The following is a 26,243-nucleotide window of genomic DNA, read 5'->3' as shown; positions in this document are numbered from 1 at the left end:
ATATGTATGTAGTTCCTCTTAACCGCCATTCACTGTATCCACACCATTTGACTCACCACTCACAGAGCTCTAGCGAACAATAATCGCATACTACGACCTAATGCCAAGTAATATATAGTATATGGTATTGTATTGTATGGTAGAGTACTTATAGTTGTTTTTTTTAGTAGTTGTTCAGAGATACGCTCCACTACATTCACAGATTCCGTTCCGCCTCTCAGTTGGCCACCTTCTTCTGCTGCTTGACCTTGTAGTCAGCCAGGGCCGCCTTGATGGCATCCTCGGCCAGCATGGAGCAGTGCAGCTTGACGGGCGGCAGACGCAGCTCCTTGGCGATGTCCGTGTTCTTTAGCTTTCCGGCCTCGTCGATGGATTTGCCCTTCACCCACTCGGTGGCCAGGGAGCTGCTGGCAATGGCCGATCCACAGCCAAATGTCTTGAACTTGGCGTCCACTATCTTGCCGTTCTCGTCCACCTTGATTTGCAGCTTCATCACATCGCCGCAGGCGGGTGCTCCGACCAGGCCGGTGCCCACTGTGACATCCTTCTTGTCCAAAGATCCCACGTTGCGCGGGTTTTCGTAGTGCTCAACGACCTGTGGGTGGAAAAAGGTAGGTGTGTTAGTCAACGGGGGGTTGTGCTATCGCGCTTATCACTTTGGGTGCCGCCTGAAACGCTGTCTATCAGAACGACAACAAAGTCGTTTCTTATCTATATTATACAGCTTCTAGATATTACGAAAGAACCTTCCGCGCGGCAATTCCGAGTTCTAACTTACATTTTCATGATACAATGCCACCGGGACACTTTGTACGCGCTTCAGCTGCGATCGCAGCAACCGGGAGGAGTTTCGCACCAGGGACATATTTTAATTGCTTATGTCAATTAAATAAATCAATTTATTGAACAATTGTTGTGAAATTCGAAGAGAACGGAAAAACACAGGCAACTGCGTGTTAGAAACAGCTGATTGACAGTGTGCCCGTTTTAAAGCAGATGTGAAAAACCAGCTAACGCGGTTGTCGATATGTTATCGATTTTATAACATATTTCTTATATTTTTATTTACCCCTTAATAAAACAGTACAGTTATTTATTATAAGTTATACGTTATTTATTATCAGCCTTAAAAATCTTGAATAAATTACCATCTTGCATTTTAAATCACACTCTGAGCTGGCAGCTAGCCAGGTATTTTGTAAACTCACTCCTATGGTCACTTCCTAATCACAAAGTTTACTATTGCCCACCCACAATTTCTGCCAACTTCCAATATATTTTTACAGCAGCAGACTATGAGTTTCTGAAACTAGTCCCCTAGGTCAATAATATCCACATCCAGTCATGACCTCACGCAAGCGTAGTGGCAGCGGCTCCACCAAGCGGCCCAAGGAGAAGGTTAGCTCGGAGCACCGGATTTGACGAGCTCCGCCCTCGAAGATTTGTGATTTGCTTGACTAATTGGAATTTATTGCAGGTGGTCTATATATACGAACTGTTGTGCCGGGGCGAGGATCCCAGCAGCGAGAGTCCGGAATTTTGGAACGAGTTCTTCCTGCTGCAGCCGAACTTCGAGGCGCTGGAGAATGAGATTGGCAAACTTAACAACGAGCAGCTGCAGCTGGTGAAACCGAACCTGAACACCCTCTTCCAGAGGTGCATCGAAATGCTTGACACGGGTAGACCAGTTTGACCTATTAAAATACACCTCAAGCCACCTATAATCCGTGATTTTCCCCAGAAGACCATCCCAAGCGGCTGTGCAACAGCCTACAAACGCTGTGCTCCCTATTCTACGGGATCTTTAAGAAGTCCAACGCAGATCCCACGTTTAACATCCTAAACGAGATCTTCGGTCACGAGAAGATGGACGAATGGCTGAAGCTACTCATGCAGTACTGCAATCGCATCCTACTAGGCGATGTGCCCGAAAACGCTCGCTTTATGTGCCTAAAACTGCTGCAGGTTCTGGTCACGGGCACGGATAACGTCAACCAGAACGCCCTCTTCGAGCACCTAATGATGCACAGCATGTTCGACGCCTTTGTCCGGCTACTCAGTGATCCTACGTTCCGCAGCCAGCATGGACACGACATCGTTATCCTACTTACTATCCTGGTCAACTATCGCAAGCATGAAGCTACTAACCCCTATGTGGTGCAGCTCTCCATACTCGCTGATGAGCTGGCTTTAAATGGGTAAGTCCATTTAGTCTATGTTATGTATGTGTATATTTCTTGCAACTTATATTAAAGCCATTGGCTTAATCGAGGGTAATCAAATATTTAAACTGAATCACCAAATTCTTTTATGTGGCAGCAGTTGGTGACTGACGTCATCAAACAGATAACTTGCCACGAGCTCGCATATCTTATTGCGATAGTAACCCGAACTTTATCTTGATTCCAGCTATGGCCAAATGATATCGCAATCGCTTATTGATTTCTGTCGCCAGTACATTCAGAGTCTTAACAATGTGCAATCCTCTTCCTGGTTTTCGTCGCTGTCGAATATTGTGGGCAACATGTTTGTGTCGGATGAAGGATGCGAACGGGTGCAGCAGATCAAGGCAAATAATGGCCTTCTACTTGCCCTTTACGAGGCAGTGCACCTGAATCGGAACTTCATCACAACTCTGGCTCACACGCAGGCAGAGTCCAGTGCCCCGCCCTCGCCCAGTAACACATTGAGTCTGGCCCAACCTGTGCCGGATCTATCCAATGCACCCATCATAGACATTACACAGTATCCCACCAATCTGCTGGTGGCCGTATTTCAGTACTGTTCCATCGTGATGCAGGACAATAAGAACGAATCGAGCATTGCTAATCTGAAGCTGTGTTTCCTCATCCTCACCTGCATTTCCGAGGACCAGTACGCCAACTCCATGATGCACGACAGCAATCTTACCTTCAAAGTCATGCTGCATCGGGCACAGATGCGTCATCGCAAGCTGAATGTGGATCGGGTGGGCAAGTCCCAGCCTTTGGCTGCCACTCTACTGGACCTTCTGGTGGAGTTCATTGTATCGCATTTGATGAAAAAGTTCCCGATGGAGCTGTACCTGCTCTGCATTGGAGTTATCCATCGAATCTTGTGCTATCAAAAGAGATGTAGAGTGCGGCTCAATTATCCGTGGAAGGAACTTTGGTCGGCTCTCATTGGCCTTCTCCGGTTCTTGGTCAACCAAGAGCAGACGCTGGTCAAAAAATGCAACATATTCCATCTGTCGCTACAGGTGGTGAATATATTTAATCTGTTTATTACGTACGGTGATACTTTCCTGGCCACAACAAATAGCTATGATGAGCTCTACTACGAACTGAACCGCGAGGAGAAGGTATTTACGGAAATACATGCCATGGGTGAGACTGTTCAGATTCTATCTGTACAAACAAAACTAATCATTTTTAATTTAGTTCTTCGCTACACAACGATGCCGGAGTGCGAATACAAAGACGATGTAATCAAGCTCTTAAACGCATTGGTTAATATCCTGGCCATTGTTAAGCACTTCCAGAACAAGATCAAGGAATGGCTGGCAGAACAAGGCCTCTCTACGCCCACGGAGGAGCAGATACTCGATGTGGTGCGCAAGAACTACGACCTGACGCTCAAACTGCAGGACTCCCTGGATCAATACGAACGTTACACAGAAACGCCGCTGCACACAAACTTCTTCAAGTTGATGGTTCGCGATGTTGTCAATGATACGCGCAAGCACATCTACGGCTATGTGAAGGAGGCCGTGTCTGTTATTCCGGACCAGGAAATACTCCTCACCTCCTCTATGACATCCGTTTCGACCGGTACAGCCACTCCGGCTTCAGCAACAGCAGTGCCAGAAGCAAAAGCGTTGCCTTCTTTTGCTTAGTTTTGTAATTATATTTTAAATAATCAAATCTCTGGATGCGTAAACTCGATGTAATCTATAAGATTTAAAGTGCTTTGCGAGACTTTTATAGCTAAAACAGTGCACTAAAGCAAAAACATATTCTGTGCAAGTTTTTTACATAAGTATACAAAATATATAAATATTACATGTATATAAAATCAAACCAAATCACCTCTTAACGAAGTCAAAAACCATTGGCGATTTATTTAACCACGGGGATAGAATTCAAGTTTTTTAACATCGATCTGTTAAATGTCGCACACCCTCTCGGTGCGCTTCGTCACTACGTGAGAAACCTGCTTACCTGTATAAGAAGAACTTTGAATGTTGGGCAAAATGATTAAGGGAATGTGATTATTATTGTTGATCTTTTATTTATTCCCAAACTTTCCACGTGTGTATAATCTTTAATTCAAAAATGCGTATAAATATTTGTAAAGTATGATTTCTTTCTGGTTATACAGGCGTGTATATTGGCTCTAAGTATATATATCTAAGGATATCGCTACGATTTATAAATGGTATATGTTTAACTTTAGCATGCAATACTTGCACGCATTTAACAATTTGAATGCAATTGAAATTGATCATGGGTCGAAGCAATATGCGAATATCTAATAAAATGTCGAATATATCATTTGAAATGCGTTAAATATATGAATACATTTAAAATACATAGTAATTGGGTGATTTAAAATATACAAAATAATTTGTGTATGAAATTAAATTCTAGTCGCTTTATACAAGTATCCATTGCATTCGATTGATTAATTTCTAGCTCGATATAATAGTTCAGAGGCAGAGCCAAACGATCACTTAAAGGCACAATTAACAGACAATATCGAATTAAATTAATTATATTATATAAGCAATGCCTATACTACCTCTTTGCTCAGCTCGTTTCGTCTGCCCTGGAATTGCGGCCCTAAGACTACACATATGATACTACGGATCTATTTACAATTTCGTATATCGTTCAAGTTGGCTGGTGAATGGTAGTGCTATGAATCTTAATGATTAGAAGTGATCCACCTTGACGGAGACCGTGTGGGCGGCGGCATTGCTGGGCAGGTCGATGTTGTCCCACTCGGTGTGCAGGTTCTTCTCGCTATCGGTCGCCTTGAGGGCCAGTCCCAGTGATGCAGTTCGTCCGGCGCAGTGCGGTATGTTGAGCGTAACCGGTACGAGGAACTCAAGGCCCTGCGGCCCGCACATCACCAACGGTGACAGCATTGTCTCACCTACGAAGGCAAATAACAAGGCCATTAGTAGGAGATATTTATAGTTTCCTTGGGTTTTACAAATGCAAATATAGTTGTGTTTAATAGAGTGTGGTGGTAAATCGTGTGGGGTTATAGGAAGTGGGTAAGTGGACACAGGCATAGACTCCACTCGGTTGGAAACACAAACGATTCGTGCAAAGCTTATAGACTTTGGATAAATAATTGAAAATATTTTAGAGGTAACGTGAGACAAAATGTATAAAGGTAGGTCTAAAAATGTATATGATATTACATGCTCAAAGCAAAACTACAAGTTAGTATATAACGCATAAAATCTAAAACTAATGTTTAAACTACTGCAAATCACCAGCCACCATTTCTAAAGGTTAAGTACGTAAAACATAATGGTTATTAACAAAAACACAAAACAATGCTGTAATAAAAACAAAATCAAGTGGTTTGTGGTAGTGGCGGTGGTTTTGGTGGATGGATACAATACGAAGTAGAGTGGGTTTTTTTGTTTAGTGGGACCAACCATTTTCCATGTCCAGCGGAGGACCGCCGACGGCTTGTCCCATTCGCGGATCGCTCACAGTGAAGTAGATCTCTTGTCGTACTCCGGCCGGAATGGCTCCCGGCGGGATTTGCAGTGAGACGTGCCACAGCTTATCCGCCAGAGTGCCACCGTTGGAGTCGAAGAATCCGCGCGAGGTGCTGGGTTCACGGGGCAGAGTGGGAAAGGGTCCGTTGGCCGGAGGTTGATTGTTTACTGGTCCGGCGATGGGCAACGACATGCTGCTACTGAACGGCGTACTGGTCGCATTGGGTGGACCCACTGGCAAACTGGCTTGTGATGTGTACTGGGTTTCGATGGAGGTGCAGCTGTCGCCGATTGGGGAACTCGGAGGAGGTGCTGTTCGCTTAAGGATATTCGAAATGTGGAAGGGAGCTCTACCGGATCGCGGGGTCGGCGGTTGAACAGGAGCTGGTGGAGGAGCCAGGGGAGAAACCTTATCTGCTGCTTCGAACACGTCATCCGAATCATTCTGCGCTTGCTCCACCATTCCCTCGTTGTGCAGATTATTTTCAATAGCCGTTGGCTGCTCTGTCTGATCCGCAGAGCTCTCAGCGGGACCATTCTGATCCTGAACCTCCTCATCTTCGCCATCATCTACTTCGTCCTGCACAAGAGGAGCTCTCGCTGGATTTTCTATCACCGTGTCCGAAGATTTCTGCAGGTCCGAACGACTTAAGGTCGAATCTTCGGTCTGTTCTTCCGGTTGAGCATTAATCTCCACCTGAATCTGCTCGGTTTTGCACTCCTTTTCCTTCTTCTCATCTGTTTCATTTTCTCGCGACTGGAGGATACTCTCTTCACGGGTCTCATAGATTGGGGCCGGTCTGCCCATATCTCTTTTGGATACATATATCGGTTCCGCCATGCTGTCCAGGGCTTCCCGTCTAGTCTGATAGATCTGATCCCTCAGTTGTGACCTCGTTTTCAGAGCACTTTCCTTGGCCTCCCGGCGACTTTGGTATATAGCCTCCGGATTGGAGGCCTCCGACTGGCTGCTGCTGCTCTGCGGGCTAAACTCTCGCTCCATATCCCTCTTGCCCTGGCTAATCCTCTCTTGCATTTCTCGTTTCGATTGGTACAGATGATTCCTCTGCATTTCACGCTGCATTTCGCGTCGAGATTGGTAGAGCGGTTCCTCCTCAGTCTGTTCATTGGCAGCCCCCGGATAGAATCTTCTACGGGTCATTACCTCCGAACTGGGCGCCCTTCGCTGATCGGGCAGCATGTAGGCTCCGTTGCGGGTCTGATAGATCTCTTGCGGATCTTGTTCATAACCAGGACTGATCATAGGCCTCCTTGGCGGTCCGGGGTTTCCTCCACGATCTGCAGTAGTGGTGCTGTGGCGCCTTACAATTCTCCTACCATTTCTTCCGCCCGAAGCTGCAGCTGCCTCTGCTTGCCTTCTTTCGAGATCGATGCATGCTCGATTCGCATAGAGATCATATTGGTCATATCCATAACCATTGTCCTGGTGATGTGGCATTCTTGGAACTGTGTTGCCAATATTCCCATAGATATCCTCACCCTCCAGATTCTGGTAGGTGCTGTTCATCATATCCTGCTGTTGCGGCGCGTAGTGACCACCCCTTTGATAGTAGGCATCTTGCGGATGAGGCTGCATCATGCCTTGTCCACGCTCCTCGAAGCCAGCTGGATACGTTGGATACTCATCCGGATAGTAGGGTCTTTGCACACCCCTCTCCAGCATCGATTGCTGGCGTCGAAGTCCCTTCGGTTTCCTCTCCGGTTCCACCATGCTGTTCATTCTCCGTAGTGGCCTCGTACTCTTAAGCAGCGCATTCTTTAGGGCCACCAGTGGGCTCTTTAGCACCGATTTCTTCTTCTTATGTGGCGGCAGTGGCGGTGGACCCATCTCCATGCCATGATCATCGTAATACTGCTGTTGGTGATGCTGAGGATACTGCTGGCGCGGCTGACTATGTCCCCTGGACGTTCCATAGTGGCCGTAGTAGTTCGGATCTTGGGCGTGAGGAGGTCGCTCGTGGGGATAACGAGGAGCTGATCGGGATCGCTGCATATGATGCCCTTGGGATGGATGGGCGGCAGGGGGTGGCATGTTATAGTAATCATCGTAGCGCTCATCGTACGGCTCCATTTCGCTAAAGATTTATTATGTGATTCGAAATTTTTGTGTGCAATTAGCAAGGAGTTTTTTTTTTAATGTTTTCGATGTGGGGGATTTCGTGAACTTTAGAACTTTAGCAATCAATTTGTTTATTAAAAATGGCCACCAGAATATGTTTTAATTCCAGGCGGTACATTTCATCATTTAAATAAGGGAAGTAAAAATATTGAACAAACATGTCTAACTTGCAATTTATTCCTGCAAAACTTTCGCTTACGACACACAAGAAGCGCACGTGTAAAATATATATTCATATATTTATATTAAATACTTTGCATATTAACCAAAACTGTAGAATAAACACCATTTACCAAATATTTAAACTTTATTTTAAAGTAGTTTTTTGTTAGTTATCGTTTTTATTTAGAAAGGTTGAATTTACCCAAAACCATAGTTAGATTCGAGATTAACTTTCAAATACCCGAGAAATGTATTGAGAGTAGTTATATTTAAGGAACCAGCTAAAAGCATGATCATATTAAATAGTAATACGAGTTTGAGTTTGAAAGTAGAGAAATGTGGATACGAATCTTTGTACTGTAAAGTAAAATAGCAAGTAGAAGTTAACCCGAAAAATGTTTTATTTTCGTTTTTTCATTTTTTTACATGTGCGTGAAGCGCTCAACTCAACAACCTTAGCTTTGGTTTTTACAAACTTTGTTAAGCTTTAATTTATGGTTTGGTTAATAATTTTGGTTATTGCAAAATACAATAATTATTCAATTTATGGAATATATGCGATCTGTTTTCGTTGTGCGTTTTTCGTGAAATTTTGCATCGAATAATTTGTAATGACCATCAACCGCATGAAAGTATGAAGAGATTGGCATAATGATTGACTGATTGATTGGCTGATTGTTTCGCTGACTGAATGTTTGATATTGTAAAGTACAAAAATGGCATTTAACAAGAATATAAAACATTTTTCGTTAACACAAATGTTGAAAATTGGGGGGTGGGGAATCAATAAGAGTTCTGTATGTTTTCGTGTGTTTGATTTCATTTTTTGTTTTTTACTTTTGGCAAGGAAGATATCCTTTTGGGAGAGCAATGGATTTTTTCAGGGAGCTACGGGTATCTAATGGTCTGATGGACTCACCTCATGTTGTGATGGTGCCCGGCGGTAGCTCCGATTTGCGGCTTACGATACAGTTCGAAGGCCGAACCACGCTGCTCCCGACTTCCGGCCAAGTCCAGAGCATGACGTTCGGGCGTGTGAGGCGGCAGGTTTCCTATGGTTAACATTTAAGTAGGTATTAGGATATGCTATGCTTAGAAGACATAACCCCTTGAGATAGGGTTACCACGCACCTATTGGCGGTGGCATGCCGCGATGTGGTGCGATATAGGGTCCTGTGCCGCTGCCCCCGTTGTAGTGATGGCCATTCCCATTGTAGCCATTGGCCTGCGGATAGGGTTGTGGTGGTGGTGCCTGGCCATAGTTGCCATTACTTCCGCCGTAGGTGGGCTGCTGCTGCTGCGGTGGTGGTGGCTGCATGTGGCCATTGCTGGGTGAACCCGGGGTCGCCTGCTGGCCGTAATGATGATGCGACGGCGTTGGTGGATAATAGAAGCCATTCGGAGAACGTGGCGAACCAGAGTCCTGAAAAGGGAGTATATGATGAGTCGAAGGTCTAAGAAAGAGGGAATTGAATGTAGAAGGATGAAACTTACCCCATTCTCCCAAGGAGTTGTGCCACCGCTGCCACTGCTACCACCACTTTGCACAGGTGGCCTATAGTTTTTGGGTTTGGGTGGTGGCACCGGCTTGAAGGGTCCACTGCCATTGCTGCTGGGCGTTGCGCTGCCATTCATCTGGCTCTGGCCATTGCTCACATTCGGCGGTGGAACCACTCCATGTGGCGCTGTCTTCGGTAGCTTTGTGTAATCCGCTTGAGTTACGGAGTTATTCCGACTGATGGATTGTTGATTCAAATGGTTTCGGGATTGTGGTTTCGGTGATATATAATTGCGATATGGGTGGCAGTGGTTTTGGGTGTGTGAGATTGAGTTTTGTTTTTGGGGACAAACAGTTGATGATGGCGAGCACAATACATAAGCAAAAAAGAGAAAAATTTTTTGTAATTATAAGGATATGTGTGGTAGAAATATGATAAATATTCATGGTGCTTAGACGGCATACAAAAATCTGGGTTAATCGGGTTTTAATCAGTATCGTTTATTGCACTTTGGATTAGAGCTCGCAAAAGAGTTAACTATTTACATGGTCGGAGGTATCAATACAGATTATTGAGAACACTAAAGGCTTTAACCATCAACTTGAAGGTAAAATGTAAAATAAAATCAATTTCAATTAGATCGACTTTCTAAAAACTATGAAAGTGACACAGGCAAAGTATTTTAATTTTAGTGGTAAAAACATGTACTAAAGGAATGTTTCCAGTGCAGTATCGCATATAAAAAGTCGTAGTGTGTCTATAAAATAAGTTCGATTTCGATTTCGTTGCTTAGACGAGTGTATCGTAGGCCGAGGCACTAGACATCAGAGCTGGCGGTGGCAGTGGTGCCATCAGGGCATGCAGACGTGGTGCAGCAATGGGTCGGCGGTCGAAGCCGCCGGTGGAGAGGCGGAGCAGCTGCTGCTGTGTCAGCTGAAGGCCGCAGGACATGTGAAGGGGCAAGGACGAGGGCGAAGGTGAGAGCGACAACGAGGACGAAGGTGAGAGCGAGTGCATCATATGCAAGTGCTTCAAATGGGGCGCATGTAAATGATAGCGTCTAATGGGCCAGGGACACAGGTGGATATACACATAAGCATATTGCATTTATTCAGAACGATACAAAGGAATATTTACGACACAGTCGATAAAGAGGCATGCGAGTGATTTCAGATAATATCGACGGCGCAGGAGAAAAAGAAAGTAAGAAGTATGTTTTTATTTCTGACTGAGCCTCGCAATTTATACGATTTCCGAGGGCGTTCCCCCAAAGTAATGCATTTTCATCACGCATACCTGTATTTGCCGTAATCCGTTTTCGTCTCCACCAAAGGCTTGCGTGGGCTGCTTTCCAGGCCCAGATTCGAAGGACGCTGTGGTGTGCCATTGCGTGGATCTGTCGAATGATATGAAGTATGTTAGTGTTGAATAAACCATGGCATATAGAGCTACTCACCGATATTACGGGACGCATTCATGTCATGGTAGTGCGGCCTGCCCGGACTGCTCTGCCGGTTCAGATCGTTGGGTCCTCCAAAACTGCGATGATCGTGCGGAGTGCGACCGTAGTCGTGCGACTGACCCGTCGGAGGCAAGGGGCGACCACTAAATCAATTTGGAAAAAATCAAATAAATATTAAAGTACAAAAGCTACATTTACTAAACTCACTTTGCATTTGGCACTGATTTGAGATCATCGGGTGCATTGGGACCCAGTCGGCCCAGGTTTTGCATGGCCATTTGTGTGTTGTTGTACGAGTCGTAGCTGGACACACTGTCGTAGGTGGAAGCACCACCTCCTCCGGCGCCTACTCCGTTGGCCTTTAGCTGCGCATTCAAACGCGCTTGGCGCTCCAAGGATGCGTGGGTTTGCTGCTGCTGCTGCTGGCGATCCAGGGTTTCAGCTGCTCCGGACCCGACCAGAGCATTTCGGGTTATGTACTCCGCCTGGACATCGTCCTGCACCACAGCCTTGCCAAACAGACGCTCCTGGGCACTTCGGCCCAGGGTGCCATTTCGCGACGATGAGCCCGAGGTGTTCAGTGGCATATCCCCCGGCTTGGACTGACGATCGATGCGCGGCGGCAGATCGGGAGCATTAATCCCGTACAGAGATTGCGGCCTCACTGCAGCCGGATCTCCTCCAACGCCGGGCGGCAGCGGCTGCGGTGGCACATTGGTGCCGTAGATGCTGTACTTGCTGGAGTCCATGGTCTGGCGGCGATTGGGATTCGCGGGGACAGCATGGTCGTAGGGTACCTGCAGCAGGTGCATTGCAAGGGGTTCGTGAGTGGGTGGTGAAATAGATTAGCACACTAGTCAGCAGAAATAAACCTTCTTGAGAAACTATTATTGAAAATGTTGAATTTAGAATGTCTCTTTTGAATTTCACTCAATATTTGCTTTATTTTTGCTGACCATTGTTATTTGGATGAGAATTGGATGGACGCTTAGAAACTTCCCAAGTTTTTGGTTGTTTTTTCTCTTTGTTTTTAGTGTAAGCGCATGCCATTTCTTAGTTTGAGTTTGTTTTGTTTGTTTTGTTTGTTTGTTTGTTTGTTTGGCTGGTTGGTTTTTCGACCTCTTACCGTATATGGAGGTGGTAGTCCTTCACCAATTATGTCTCTATCCCTATCCAAGTTATCCTGATTAGTGGCAATCGATGGATCTGAGCTCGCTTTAACCAACTGCGGCAAATTGCCAAGCGACAATGATGCGGATGGGCCGGGACTCAGTTCCAAATCGGATTCGGGACTTGATGCATACGAGAGTCGGGATGTGGTCATGGGGAAGAGGAAATCGTCGGAGAGGGATTCTACTGGCTGGGGTTTGGTAGTTAGCAGGATTGGGCGCAATTGGTTGGCAAAAGTTAATTGAATTTTAGCGATAGTTTTTTTTTTTTGGTTTTGTTTTTTGAATGTCAAAATTTAGCGCGTTGGGAGCGAACAACATTTGTTTTCAATTGTTGTCAATTTAAACGCAAGAACAGCAACAAGAAACGTTTATGAAACATTGAAAGATATGATTGATTTTCGATACGATTCGGTTGATTGAAAGGCGTTCGATTGCGAAGCATTTGGATACGTGATGTGTGGACGAACACAAGATATTTGGCATTTTGAGTATATTTTGTTGTTTGGTTTTTGTTTTTAGTTTTGGACGAGGACATTTTGATTATTATTTGTGGTGTTTGTTTGATTATATGCATCGGGTTTTACGGGTGATTAAGCGGGGAATGACCATGATGATGTATATTTGGTTTTTGGTATGTAAATAAAAGAAACAAATGAAACGAAAAACATTTAGTTAGCAACTTTATAAAAATATTGGCAAAAATTTGTATGGCGATTTTTGCGTAAATACTTAAGCCTAAATATGTATGTCAAATTGGTTCGATAGAATTGGTATTGGTATCTTGATAATGAGTTCGTTTGGAGTTGGAAAACTGTCATTCGCTGGGAGTACAAAGTGGAAATGTGAGAAGTTAAAATGCAGATCTTAGATCTCTTGAGATTAAATAGTGTACTCTATGCATACCCTGGAATGACAATTTTCGTGCTTTTGTGGGATTATATGGTAGTTTGTGATCCCTCTACATGCTTTTAGCTTCACGATTACACACATTTATATGTACATACATATTCAACGAATAGCGGGCTACACGCAATATTATTGTTCTTGATCATGCTACATGTGAAGATTTGGGTCTTATGAATAATTTAGTACAAACAACTACATGCGATAATTACACAAAGAAGGGGCTGATAGGAAGGATAGTGGAGATTCGATTCAGTTGAAAAGTCTTGTGCCCCAAGATCGGAGTAAATCAGATCTATAAATCAGATCTCGTTCTCTGGACCTTTTCAACTAAATTAACACCGATTCTCATGCAATGCATTCGTTACTTTGGCCAACATTGTTGTTGGAATCAGCATTATTAACATGGCTATTGTTGTTGTTGGCATTAATATTATGGCTGTTGCTGTTGTTGTTGATGCTCCTGCTGGTGCTACAATTATTGTTGTTTAGGCTACTTGAATTATTGAGACTGGCTATTTGATTGGTGAGATTATTGAAGGCCAGTGTAAAGCTGCCCTCATCCGCCAAAGTGCCATCGCTGCTCTCGTGACCATTGCTCAGCCCATGGCCATTGCCCAGAAGATTGCTCAGTGATCCCGAGGAGGAGTAGTTGCTCCTGCCCTGACCATTGCTAATCAAACGCTGCTGTGGCTTGGCCATCGGTGCCCTTTTGGCTGCATTCGATGCATCTGCAAGATGCTGCTGCTGCTGCTGCTGCTGTTGCTCCAGCTGCACATTGCTGTTCTTGCTCTTGGCCAGATCCGGCTGCTGCTGCTGCTGCTGGGGCAGAAGATTGAGACTGGAATCGAAGAGATTCTTCTGCAGCAGCAGCTCGTGGTAGTAGTAGGGCGTGGTCCTACGTTCCACCTGGGCATTGGTCCGCAATCCATAGCGGCTGACTGCCGATGGTCCGGGCTGAAAGCCCCTCATGGTGTTTGAGTGATTCGATTGATTCACGGCATTCGTACTGCCACCATTTAGATTTGAGTTCAAATAACTCTGACTCATTAGATTTGGCTGAGAACTATGATACTGGGAGTTGGACCCGTCCATGGCCAGAACGCTATCGTCTAGTGGCATCATGGGAGCAGGCTCAACGGGTGGTGCCAGACCACTGGGCATCGAAGAAGCGGGCTTTATGATCGGCACCATGGTATAGGACCTGCGATCTCGAGGCTTTTCGGCCAAACTCTGGCTGTGGGCGTAACCCACGGGCGGTGGGCGTGGCGGCGGAGGGGTGTGTGCCTGGTTCTGGATTAGCGAATAGGATTTACTCGGATTCAGATTCAAATCCTGCGAGTAGCGTGGCACTGAGGTAGATGATATGGGGCGGCAACAAGCTAACTTGCATGGCTGGGCGATGTAGGGGGGGAATAACATTTCGGTGGGGGAATCGGGGAACTGTTAATATGTTTTTTTGTTTATACGGTTCGTTTCAACAATCATGGGCATGTTTGTAAGTGTGTGTGGTTGTGTGTTTTAAAAAACGAATAAGAAAAAGTATCGAAAGTAAAAATTAGAATATTGACCATAACCATTTGTAGAAATTATAGAATTATAGGGGTTTCAAATTAGTTGAGGAGTCCATTCGATAAATAAGATTATTTAAGATTGAAAAAAACTATTGGGCTGGGATATCATTGGTTTAACTAAAACTATATCAAATAAACTGATACATATACATAGTAAAAAAACATTCCTTTCTTTAATATTGTTGTCTAAAGTTTTCATGTACAGTAGTGTTTACATGTTAATTGATCTAATAGATGCTAAATAGTTCTAAGTTTGTTGAAAGCAAGGAGAAAACCAAACTGGTTTTTCATTTATTTTGATACCTACTTAAATTTTGTAACAAAACGAGGTTTTTGTGTTGTTAAGTGAAACTTAAAATGTTTGAAATTTTATATTTCTCTCCTAAAACCTAAATCTCTACATTTATTAATCCATCACCCGCTTGGACAGTTAGAACATCGTTAAGTTGGACATTACGAAGTTATCAAATGGAGTCACGACATCCAATAGATGCTTTGGTTTTAATAAGACTTAAGGACTAACTACATTGGACAATACTCAGACAACAACTAGGATGGACTTGAGATCCGGATGTGAAAACGAAAAGACTCACCTTAGACTCGGACATCCACACGGCGCCGCTCTGCTGCAGATCGATCGAATCGCGCAACTTTCGGTACCAGGACTCCTCGTCGCTCAACGCGATCTGGGTGCTAAAGATGTGCGACCAGACGCGCTCCAGTTTCTGGCACTGCTCCAGCAGCTTCTTGGAGCTCTTGTGGGCCGCCTTGGGAAGTCCGTGGCGCAGCTGCTTGATCACGTGCTTGCTGTCTGTCTTCAGGAAGATCACCACCGGATAGAACTGCGCGTAGTTGAGACGATCCACTGCATTGGGCGTTATGTCCAGCAGGGCGTGCTTTCCACGATCCATCACATCGCGTATATTCGAGAGCCTTACGATGCGGCACTTTCCACTTGTTGCGGCTGACTTGTCGTCATCCTGCAGTGGAGTCGAAAACTTGTCAGGGAAATCCTTGGCCAATCGCTCGCGGGCCAAGTCGGATACGGGTCCGAAGAGCACTACGGGTCGGACAAAGCCAGGATGGCGCAGAACGACACGCTCGTAGGCGGGGAATTTGGAAATGCTGTCGGAGAAGACCACATCGTCCCAGTTCTCGCGGGACAGACTCTTCGAGCGTCGGTGCGTCGAACTGTTGGTAAATAAATAAAAATTATTAAGTATTCCTCCTTCAGAGAAGACTAATGAACTTACCGTCGTCGCCGGAAGAAGTTGCCCCTCGATTCGTTTGCATTCATCTCCTTCTTGGTGGCATTGAACTGGGCAGTGGCCAGTTCTTCGGCTCGCGACTTGTTCGGTATTACGCCGCGCTGCATCTCCTGGTGACCCCGACCGATCTTCAGCACCTGCCAGGATCCGACCACACCATTGTGCAGGGTATCGATCACCCGGAAAACATCGCCCGCCTTGAAGGCCATCTCGCCTTTGGAAGGATTATCGCAGTGGAAATGTGTCTTGATGTGGAAGGAGTCGCCACGTTGGTTGGTCACCACCTCGTCGTACTCCTCCTTGCAGTACTGCACAATCAGATCGATGCGATCCTGGAGACTCAACAGGAAGAGCACAGCCTCCTCGCGCGTCACTCCGTTCATGTCCATGTCGTTGACCTTGAGGATCTTATCGCCAGGCATTAGACCCTGCAGCGAGGCTGGAGATCCTGGTTGTACGGCAGTCACAAAAATACCAGCTTCATTGCCGCCGGTTAGCCGGATGCCTACGCTTCCTTCCTTCTGGAAGGAAATGAATCTCGGCTCGGCGCTCTGGCGCTCCTCGTACAATTGCCTGCGAGAGCTGTAGAAATCCTCTTGGGCCGCTCCTCCGCTCGATCCCCTTGGTGGTGGTGGACGTGGCGGCTCGTCGATGGCTGCACTCCTGCCCCGAGTGGGTGTTACGGGTCTATCCAGCTGCTGCAGGGATACCCCATCCATTATGGGCCCCCGGGAGCGACCTCGCGGCGTGAGATTACTCTTTTCGTCGTTCAGCCCATTGCCATTGATATTGGGACCATTGGAGGTGCGAGTGGGAGGTTGCACGTACAGATTCTGCGAGGAGTAACTGGCTCCGCCCGGCAGATATGGATCTTCAAGATTGTTGTTACTGCTGCTACATCCGGATACCTGAGGCTGATGCGTGGCATATATATTTCCCGACGCCTGGTGGCTGGCTGAATTGTTCAGATTCAATTGGCTAACAGCTGCTTGGTTGGTAATGTCCCTTAGAACCACAAGGTTCAATCGCTCCTTGCAGCCATCGATGATCTTTTTCGCCTCCTTGAGACTCATCGTATCCCCGCAGTTGGTGTTGTGGATGCGGGTGATGATGTCACCCTCTTGCAAGCTATAACCATTGGCATTCAGTTGCTCGCGAGCTTTGGAGGAGATCTCCTTAACAAACAGCCGGCAGCCGAGCACCACACCATAGTCATCTTTCTTTCCGCCTTTGGTGAGGGTCACCTTGATGGGCTGACCACTGCTGGCATTCTGCACCAGGGAAGAGTTCAGGGAGTTGGGTTGACTCAGACTCGTCAGGGGGGTTGGTGCCACTCCTCCACTTCCATTGGCCATTAGACCAACCGAACTGAGACTGTGTGAATGCTGATGCTGCACTGCACCTGCAGCATTAATGGGATTGAGGGGCACGCGACGCTTGACCACCAATTGCACCGTGTTGCCACTATCGCGCAACACCTGCACCGCGGTGGCATATTCCACGTTCTCCAGGGAGACGCCGTTCACCGAGATTATCCGATCGTTGACTCTGCAAAGAGGAGTAATAGAAATGGGTTTAGTGCCAGGCATAATAATATGGATCACTTGGCTTGGCCAAGTAATTGTCGGGTAGATCGTAAACCCTGCCCTAATGACCGAATCGTGACCAAACTAGGAGAACAGAAGTTTCTGTTTATATGCAGGTCATTAGAAGCGACCTTGTCCATTTCTACACAGTCATTAGACCTGCAGCCATAATTAAGGAAACATTTTGGGATAGTTGCAACTTGGAAATACCCAGGAAATATAGTTTGAAGTACATAGTTATCATATACACGAGGTCCTCAGCTTCCCCTGGGTGAAGGATGAGATTAAGAAAAGCAGCAGGCAGTACATGCAGAGGCTTCAAGACCACCCAAACAACCTGGCACAAGACCTGCTGGACACCAGTCAACGCACCAGGAGGCTGCACCGATCACACCCTTTGGACCTCTCTGGGATTAGACACGCAAATTAAATTAAATTATATACATACATTATTATATACATCATACATACAATATCGACAGTTATTGTATAGTTTCGCAACAATTTATGTAATCAATTAATTCTCTACCGTTAAGTTTAGTCATCAAATTTAATGATTGTCCGCGAAGGACAGTTTTAAATTAATATATCCAAAAAAAAAAAAAAAAAAAAAATATCAGCTATTCAATAATTAAAAACACTATCATATTGACCTAAATAAATAATTATCGTGGATATTTACTTTCAAGTGGTTTACTATCATCATCTGATTGAATTTACTCAATGTCACAGTTGAGTACAGGGTATTGAAAACAGTAGCACACCTGATATACAGGTGCTACTTCAGCTGCAGATACAATTCGTTTCGGATCATTGAGTGCAATGCGATCGGCCAGGCAAAGATCAGACTTCTCACTCTCAATCCCCGCAGCAACTTGAAGTGAAATCAGGTTGGACTCGGATTGAAAACATACGCTAATAAACCGGCAATTGTCTGAGTTCTGCGGCATGACTAGACTGGAAGTAATGGAGAATCGAGGCGTCTGCTATAAGCGGCTTCCATGGATTTCTGAGGAATAGCTCTGGCGGTACTTGGTTTATTTGTTCAGGCCTGGCCTGAACAATTACGGCCCGTTCTTGGAACGGAACACTGAAGTGGAGGAATGAAAAGTAAAAATGTTATAGTAAATAGCACATGACGAATTAACGACAAGAATGTTATACTTTAGATACAGATACAATAAGTGTGTGCTGCTCTGCTCTCGTCGTGGCAGACAAAGTGCCTAATGATACAAATTATGTTGCATGTCTGAGGCGAAACATAACCATAATTAAGTTGTCTACGAGTGCAGAAAGAAGCGGCAGCCGAACCAAGTCAACCTGAGCCGCGTTTTACTTTCGGTTCGCCATGGATGGAACCACTGGGTCTGGTCTGGAGCGGCTTAACGATTAAGCCGTCCAAAAATGCGGAAAATGCGCCTTGGAATGCCATAAGTTGGGTTTGGAAAAACCCTGCTATGTGCTGAGGAAAAATGTGTTACACAAGTCAACAAAAAAGTATAAAATATTTGATTTATTTAATACAAAATTAGGTGGGTAAGTAGTTTGTAATCCTGGTCAGGATGGCAATAGAAAAAAAACTTATTTTTGGAGTATCTCAATCTCAAGTAATATTTTTTCTGAGTGTATACTAGTTACTGAGCTGCATAACAGCGAAACTTTGCCCATAGTGAACCCACATGCTCTTAGCCAGCTTTTCACAGACACATGTGCTGGGCTGCAGCTAATTTCCACTTGTCTCCGCTCACTTGGCCAACAATTTTCCAGCCTCGGCAGCGGGATTTTCCTTTTGAAATCCTCCGGCAGTCGCAGGTAAAAGGGACAACGTGAAAATAGTTCTCTGCATGTCTGGGCCAGGGTAAATAGTTTCTTGGGAAAAGAGATTATGACAAGTTCGTAATCACTAGGCCCTCTGCGCTGTCTATTGAAAAACGCTTTGGAATTTTTATTATCGCCAAGAGAGGAACAGCTTCAGAGGGACCGAGTTGTCGAGTTCTCGAGGCGTTGGTTTAATTAAATACCTTTTCTTTTTGGGGACCGACTCTACGTGAGTTTGAAGTATTGAAGTGTGCGCATTTCGGGTTTTTATATTTGAAGGAGTGGGTATATAAAAGAAGAAAAAATAGCTTCTAAGCGCAAGATTAACGATGTCAATTGTCAGCAGCATGTCGGGAATTTATAATGCCCGTTGTTCGTTTGGAGCAGTGGATGACTAGTTCTGGGCACATAGACTTCTAGTTGATCAGCCTGCATGGGGGTCTATTCAGCATGCCGGACTTATTCCGAACAACAATTAGTTTCCTGCCAGATAATAATTCAAAATGCATTGAAAAGGTTTACTTCCTACAGGGTCAGTAACTTCTGTTGAGTCATCGCGAGGGTACTTACTGCAATCGATCCTCGGCGGGGCCACCTTTCAGCACATCGCTAACTGCTATCGAGGGATCGCCGTTGGCGAAGTGCGGATTATCACGTCCACCGGAAACGGCGATGCCGAATCCATAGCCCGGCACCCGAGTCACCGCCACCGTGTGGTACTCCCATGTGGTTCGATCACCCTGGAAAATCGAGTAAAAATATTGAATTCGTTAGATGATCTCAAATTTTAAACAAAAAGTACACATAAAACTAAACAAAAAGCCAAATAAATGATTTAAAAATTGTAGTCTCTTTGCTGCCTTTTCCAATTTATTTCAATATAATTTAATTGGAATTGAAATTTGTTAAGGACGGCTGCCAGGCGGAAATGCACATGTGACTTCCGCATTTCCATTACTTTTACACACTCCCGTATGCGACCTGTTGCCCAGGCCCTTTGAACGACCCATGGATGTTTAGCCACTCGGACACGATTCAATTTTATGCACTAGAGGTTCCAACTAAAGTGCGTAAAGGGGGGGCAGTGGTTAGTTGTAAAAATAATGGTACAAATAATGAAGGAAATAGGACTTGTTGGGTGTGCACTCGCTGTGACTGAATGGGAATTTGTGGCGTTTACTTTGCATTTGTTGTTTTTCTGACTGAGACACCTGACACAAAAGCGGAACTAAATAAAGCTGAAAACGATTCTATTTGGAAATGCCACGAATGAAGTTGAATCTACATACATAAAGTCAGCAGAGATAGAAATATTTCTATTTGTGTAGCACAAAAGAATTGGGGAATGAAAGATGTTTGGGATGAACTAGAAATGTGAGATATAAACATGTAAATGTACTTTTTAATGGCTCGTGTAGAAACTTAATTTCTCTTCTCAAGTTTTCTGTTTTAATTATGAATAATGGACACAAAGAATTTTTATATGCCTGCATTTATAATTCTATTTAAAGTGTAATGCTGGTAAAATCAATTACACTTCGTTCGGCATTCAATAACTCAATTAAATGAATAATTTCAATCGGCTAGCACGCACTTCCACACCCAATTTACCACCTGCAATTACAAAATCATTTCAGTTTGACTTCATTTACCCTCACAGCAGGTGCTGGGTGGAAACCCAAATCGCAATTCGACACACTTCCCCCATATGGACGGCTAACTCAATTGAGAGATCCAGCTCAGTCATTACACAAATCCAATATACAATGAAGATAAATCAATTAAAGTCGAATCCCATCATGCTGTTGCCCAATCCAGTTTGCATTCAATTCAACGTGATTCACTCGACAAAACTCCACGAAAAAACCATTCGAAAATGCAATCAATTGCGGATCTGTCTCGTTCAGCGAGCCAGCCAATCCCCTAAAACAAAAAAATTAAAGCGAAATTTTCATGCCTGTCTCAGGTGGGCGCCACAAACAAAAAAAAAAAAAGAAAGACTACATTTAATTTTAACAGACAGACGCAACACAACGCATCCAATTACAAAAACTCGGAGTAACATTCCACGCGTGGGCTGTTATAAATAATAAACGAAATTAACTAACAAAAATACAAATTTGTGTAGTCGCGTGGGCCAAGCTAAAGCTAATAAATATTTATAAAGTTATACGTCTGCTGCAGGTGTAGCTATTTACTATCTACATATATATGGATTTGCATCGGACTGACTGCACATCTGCCCAGAAATCTTTGGTTATGCTTCGCTTGCATAAAACAAAAATAAAATCGAGGGAGCCGAAAACATGAAAGAAGATATATGATGCTGGATTTTTGACCGACTTTGTGCATTTTGATGGGGGCGGTAAAATTATAATTAACTTAATTGCAAGTGAAATTAGTCGGAAATTTAATGGTGTGCAGCAGAAGTAAAGACTTTCTTTATACCGAATATGGCCCATAATTAATCTTGTCGTGTGTGCGTTGCCAAGTTTTCTTCCAATGAAGTTTTGTTGCCAAAGAAGTTTTTTCGATTCTAAGTAGTAACCAGCGTAACCTTCATCTGCATCCATCAGATTGTTTATCTGGTTGGTTCTAAGACCCCACCCTTCTCTTTAGTCATAATTTAAGTCGCAACAGAATGATTTATGGCCCAGTTACACACACTCTTAATCACTTTAATTATAGGGAAACAACTGAGATACTAAGATGTTTGCCCCTGGTTTTTGCTTACCACCAACATGTTGTTTGGAACATAATCCGGAAACTTCATCGTGTTTGCTTTTATTTGGTTTCGTTTGGCCGCAAATTGAAATGTATCTCAAACAATGCACTTTGAGCGAATCAAAGCAATTAATTTGACTATTTAATTGGCTTCGTATGACATGTTTATAGGGAGTGTGTAAGCTCACTTGTTTGCTTTGCGATATGAATGCACGTAATTTGGGCACTTGAAGCACGCACACACTAACACAGAAAATAAATATAATTTTTAACAAATGGGAATAATAAAGACACAACAAAGTAAATAAAATGCAAAAGCCGAGGAATTTTGCGATAATAAAGTTTCGCTGCTGATGTCACTTTCAATTGTTGTTAACACACGCGAAATGGTTAGCTGAATATGTCAATTCATCTGTGGAAAACACCAGCTAATTGAGGTAATGATTTATAAATAAACTTTTACTTATTCGCTGCAACTTTACGCCATTTAAAGTTTGGTTTCGATTTCAGTTTCGAATTCGATTCTATTCGATTTGATTGGAAGTAGCTTTGCATATGCTAATGGCTCGTTGGCAAGAAATATCTGAACGAGGCGTCATCGAGTGGCTCTCGGAGATACTTTACACTTCCATAAAGTTTCGGTGCAAATTAGCATGAATAGTCACCAACACCGAGACAAACGCTACGTGGATAGCAAAAGTAGCTCATAGATACACCGAATATCTCTCTCTCTTTATAGAGACATTTGCATCGTGCAAAAGGTTTCTTGCCGTCAAGAGGCAAAAGCCAATGACCAGCAAACTTTGCGTTGCAAATTTGGAGCGGCGTGCAACAATCGCTCGTATCTGTCGGATGCACCGAAAGTGAAATGTTCACAGCTGCGCTCCGCTGAGCATTACGGATTGCCTTTTAGGTCTTGGATTGCGGATTGCACTGGGCTAACGTTTCTGTTTGCCGGTTGTTAGAAAACCCTAGTGATTCCTGTTGCTACATGGGGTTTCCTTTTAAGGGTTTGCAAATATACCGATTTTGGACTTTATTTATCTAATTATTAAGATTTGTTGCAAGTAACATCTGAATTTTTTGGTTTGAGTTTTTCATCTCTTTCTCTTGTAACTTTTTGTTATATTTCTTTAGGTTTAGTATCTTAACATCTCTCGCGAGTATCTTTTGATTATAATGCCACCGCGCACTTGAATAAGCTGAGCCAACTTATTAACTTTAACACTTTCGTAATGAACCAACACAACACACACAGCAGATGTAGTAAGAAGGGTGCAGATAGATATACGGATATTCGTATCTCTCGGATACGTCGCGCCGTCGCAGTTGTCCGCTGGCGGCAACCGTTGACGTTGACGGCTTGAAACACGCTTCGAAACTGTTTTTACCTACGATTGTGGACTCGTCGATGTGGATGCCAAATGCCAGCCAGCAGGCAACGCGATCCAACGAACGAAGGCGCAGCGCAAAACAAACACGAGAATAAATACCGGAATGTGTGTGTGTGTGTGTTGTGTGCTGTTGTATCTATGCGATATGAACGTATCTGTGTGGATGGTGTTGGCGGGCATGGGTTCCACTTTTAAATTAAAAGGCCGGAAAGGCGAACAAGTAAATGTAAACAAACCGAGAATGAGAGCCAGACGAATAGAAAATATTTGATAAAATTGTGTATGAAAGAGATTTTCAGATTGGAGTTTCTTTTCACAAAGTGCGGGTCTATGGAGAATGTCTGTGTGTATCTCTTTGGGTGTGGAACGTAACTGTGGATTAAAGAAAAGGGCTATGATCCGGTTTAATGTCTGGAACTTCAGCTGAGGATCAAAGGAGATGTGCCACATCAAACAAAGGGAGGAATTTCATCATGAATTGAAAATGAATATAAATGCATGATGACTCAAAAAACTAAATCTGCAATCGTTGCAATAAATCTCCATCTTTTCAAAGATTTTTCCACTTGAGAAGTGCTGAAAAGTTGAAAAGTTCATAACTTGAGAAAGACAACTTCAATTCAATTAACTCTCTCTCTCTTTTTTCAATCCGAAAGATCATGTGCAGCCGGTCAACAATGGCATATTAATTCAATCAAGAGATCGCTTATTAAACGTTTAAACGTTTAAAGTGACAAACATGAGACCCCGGAGCGAAAGAGCCACAGAGATCACTCCATTATGCGACTACTGAACTGAACTGAACTGAACTGAAGTCGCGAGTGACACAAGAATATTCCGTGAATTAAATTCTGCACATTGAAGTGCAAGCGAAGCAGAAATTGCTGCATTCATGAATTTTAGAGGCAGCGAAAAGCTAAAAGTCAGCTTTAAAAAGGGCCACGAGTGGAGGGTTTCATATGCAGATAAACAATAACAGTGAAGCTTGCTGATGAACGAATATAAATGAGACTCTTTAACTCAGCGCTAATATTATTTTAAAATCTCCTTTTTGTTCTTGGTTTCTGGTTCTTGTTCCAAGTTCTACACAAGTTTCTTTTTTTCCAAGTTACGATTATGCAAGCTGCACTGTGGGTAGTTATTCATACATGTAGATGTGTAGAGTAAAGTAATCCACCATCCAGACTGTCAGCAACCGAGACTGCAACTGACGGCAGCATCCCCCCGCCCCAAGAATCGCGCATATTTATGCAAAATTAAAAGCAAATCAACAAGGCACTACGATTTCCATTTGCACACTTCACATCAGCATAGTTTTTCCCCTCAGTTCGAAAAAAAAAAATATATATATGTAAACGATTCTGACGCCATTGCCAATACCACGGAAAGCTGCCAAACAATAGAGCTCCAGTCTGGAATTCCTTATAAAGTAGAATTTCTTGTTGTCGCCGCGTGAACTTTGGTGCCAAAATAGTGGGGTAAAAGACAAAAGCCAGCCAACTAAAACAAAGGCAAATAATTGTTGGGCCACGATGATATTGAACTGCTTAGTTTGGGGCCAAAACAATGATATACCATTGCAGATGCATAAATCATGTTGAATGCCCCAGGTCAGATCCCATCTAAATGATCGCTTTAGATTTCTTCAACACCTACTGAGATTTAAAAAAAAAAAGGGACTAAGTCCATTTTATTTCTTTCTTTCGCTCTCACGCAATTTATCAACGATTTAATGAATTTTTAATCTATTTCTATTTCTCCCTCTCTATTGACCCTGTTGTACAGTCTGTATCTTCTTCCCCAGTGAGATCGGTCAGGTAGGAATCTGTGGTATTCCTAGGGGCATTTCAGGTATCTAGGAGGCTGAAAACATGTCGGGACACGACCTATGTGGATGGTATTCTGGTTCCTGAAACACATTCCACTCGAAAAAGAAACACAGAGAAGTGGTGGCTGCTCTTTGTGTTTTGTGTACCTCAATTGATAAACAATTGACTCTTGTGCAGCGCACACACACACACACACAGGCACAAAAATGCAATCAGCCATGACAATTTTAATTTAAGTACTCCCCTCATTCCCTCTTCCTCTCTCACTATTTATTATTTATTTGTATAAAAAACTTGGCAGGGCAGCCAAAAAGTTTGGTTTTGTTTTTCGCGTTTTTGCCTACTTCTTTATTTGCCAAAGAGGCACGAATCCGAGTAAATAAGTTTGCAAGCTAAGGATTTTATGGAGTTTTGTTCTTGTTTAATGATACAGCAGTCTGTTTGCTGATTTTAGTTGGCCTGTTTGCACTAGGGTGGCTCAGCAGATGTTGAAGTTTTTGTTTTTTCATTGAATGAAAGTGTATTCACACATGTTGTACAAATTACTAAGAATTTTAGCAATTTACTGGGTAAATATATACTTGCAGATTATCGAATATCTCTAAAGCATAAATCAGTTGTCGAATGAGTTCACATAATGTTTTGATTATTTTTTATGATTAATTTTAAATTCTGTAGAGTATTTTTCATATTTTTTGGCACGTTGTTTTCACACTTTTTCAATACATTTTAGATTCGACCATGAATCACCATGTTGCCACATTGACAATGCATGCGGTGAGGCAGATGTGACTCTTCCCGGCAACTGATTCGCATGCATGTCGGAGGTCCTTGGACGTGGCGTTCCTGTGCCCAAGTTGGCCACTTGTCTGCTGGTTGTTAAGCGACATCAAACTGTGCTTTTACCCCTTCGGCGCCGCTGTGGTGGCAAAAGGAAGCGAACTGTGGCATCATTGGAGGACACCACTGGCGTATCCACAACAACGACAACTG

At 43.8% G+C, this 26,243-nt stretch overlaps 3 protein-coding genes across 15 annotated transcripts in view; 1 reads left to right on the top strand and 2 right to left on the bottom strand.

Moving 5' to 3' along the window:
* Window positions 1-137: 137 nt before the first annotated feature.
* Window positions 138-978, bottom strand: LOC117144958 (iron-sulfur cluster assembly scaffold protein IscU). The gene is made up of 2 exons (XM_033310414.1): window positions 779-978; window positions 138-595 (listed from the first exon to the last, which is right to left on the bottom strand). Exons 1-2 carry the CDS (start codon window positions 863-865, stop codon window positions 218-220), a joined length of 465 nt encoding a protein of 154 aa, XP_033166305.1. The 5' UTR covers window positions 866-978; the 3' UTR covers window positions 138-217.
* A 224-nt stretch (window positions 979-1,202) lies between these two features.
* On the top strand, window positions 1,203-4,362 carry LOC117142935 (armadillo-like helical domain-containing protein 3). 2 transcript variants are annotated; one of them, XM_033307247.1, is made up of 5 exons: window positions 1,203-1,398; window positions 1,478-1,679; window positions 1,745-2,198; window positions 2,410-3,365; window positions 3,420-4,362. In XM_033307247.1, the coding sequence occupies exons 1-5, from the start codon at window positions 1,345-1,347 to the stop codon at window positions 3,872-3,874; spliced, it is 2,121 nt and encodes a 706-aa protein (XP_033163138.1). In that variant the 5' UTR covers window positions 1,203-1,344; the 3' UTR covers window positions 3,875-4,362. The 2 variants fall into 2 exon arrangements, with proteins under 2 accessions (XP_033163138.1, XP_033163137.1); XM_033307246.1 differs by having other exon boundaries at window positions 1,742-2,198.
* The window catches only part of LOC117142933 (tight junction protein ZO-1), an 82,785-nt gene continuing 60,791 nt past the window's right edge, over window positions 4,250-26,243 (bottom strand). For 3 of the 12 annotated variants that reach the window (XM_033307233.1, XM_033307236.1, XM_033307237.1), the window contains 12 exons: window positions 19,874-20,043; window positions 15,885-17,447; window positions 15,225-15,822; window positions 12,109-12,342; window positions 11,190-11,779; window positions 10,977-11,125; window positions 10,817-10,916; window positions 9,516-9,756; window positions 9,153-9,444; window positions 8,941-9,073; window positions 5,654-7,815; window positions 4,250-5,136 (listed from right to left, as the gene is read on the bottom strand). In XM_033307233.1, the coding sequence (XP_033163124.1) occupies window positions 4,913-5,136; window positions 5,654-7,815; window positions 8,941-9,073; window positions 9,153-9,444; window positions 9,516-9,756; window positions 10,817-10,916; window positions 10,977-11,125; window positions 11,190-11,779; window positions 12,109-12,342; window positions 15,225-15,822; window positions 15,885-17,447; window positions 19,874-20,043 (6,456 nt within the window). In that variant the 3' untranslated portion in view covers window positions 4,250-4,912. Of the gene's footprint in view, window positions 5,137-5,653; window positions 7,816-8,936; window positions 9,074-9,152; window positions 9,445-9,515; window positions 9,757-10,004; window positions 10,581-10,816; window positions 10,917-10,976; window positions 11,126-11,189; window positions 11,780-12,108; window positions 12,343-12,400; window positions 14,501-15,224; window positions 15,823-15,884; window positions 17,448-19,873; window positions 20,044-22,037; window positions 22,271-23,283; window positions 23,382-26,243 lie in introns of those variants that run through there. The other 9 variants (XM_033307241.1, XM_033307244.1, XM_033307238.1 and 6 more) reach the window with 8 other exon arrangements.

The sequence above is a fragment of the Drosophila mauritiana genome, chromosome 3R, assembly GCF_004382145.1.
Source record: "Drosophila mauritiana strain mau12 chromosome 3R, ASM438214v1, whole genome shotgun sequence".
Classification (NCBI taxonomy): Eukaryota; Metazoa; Arthropoda; class Insecta; order Diptera; family Drosophilidae; genus Drosophila; species Drosophila mauritiana.
This window is presented reverse-complemented; position numbering and strand designations above follow the sequence as displayed.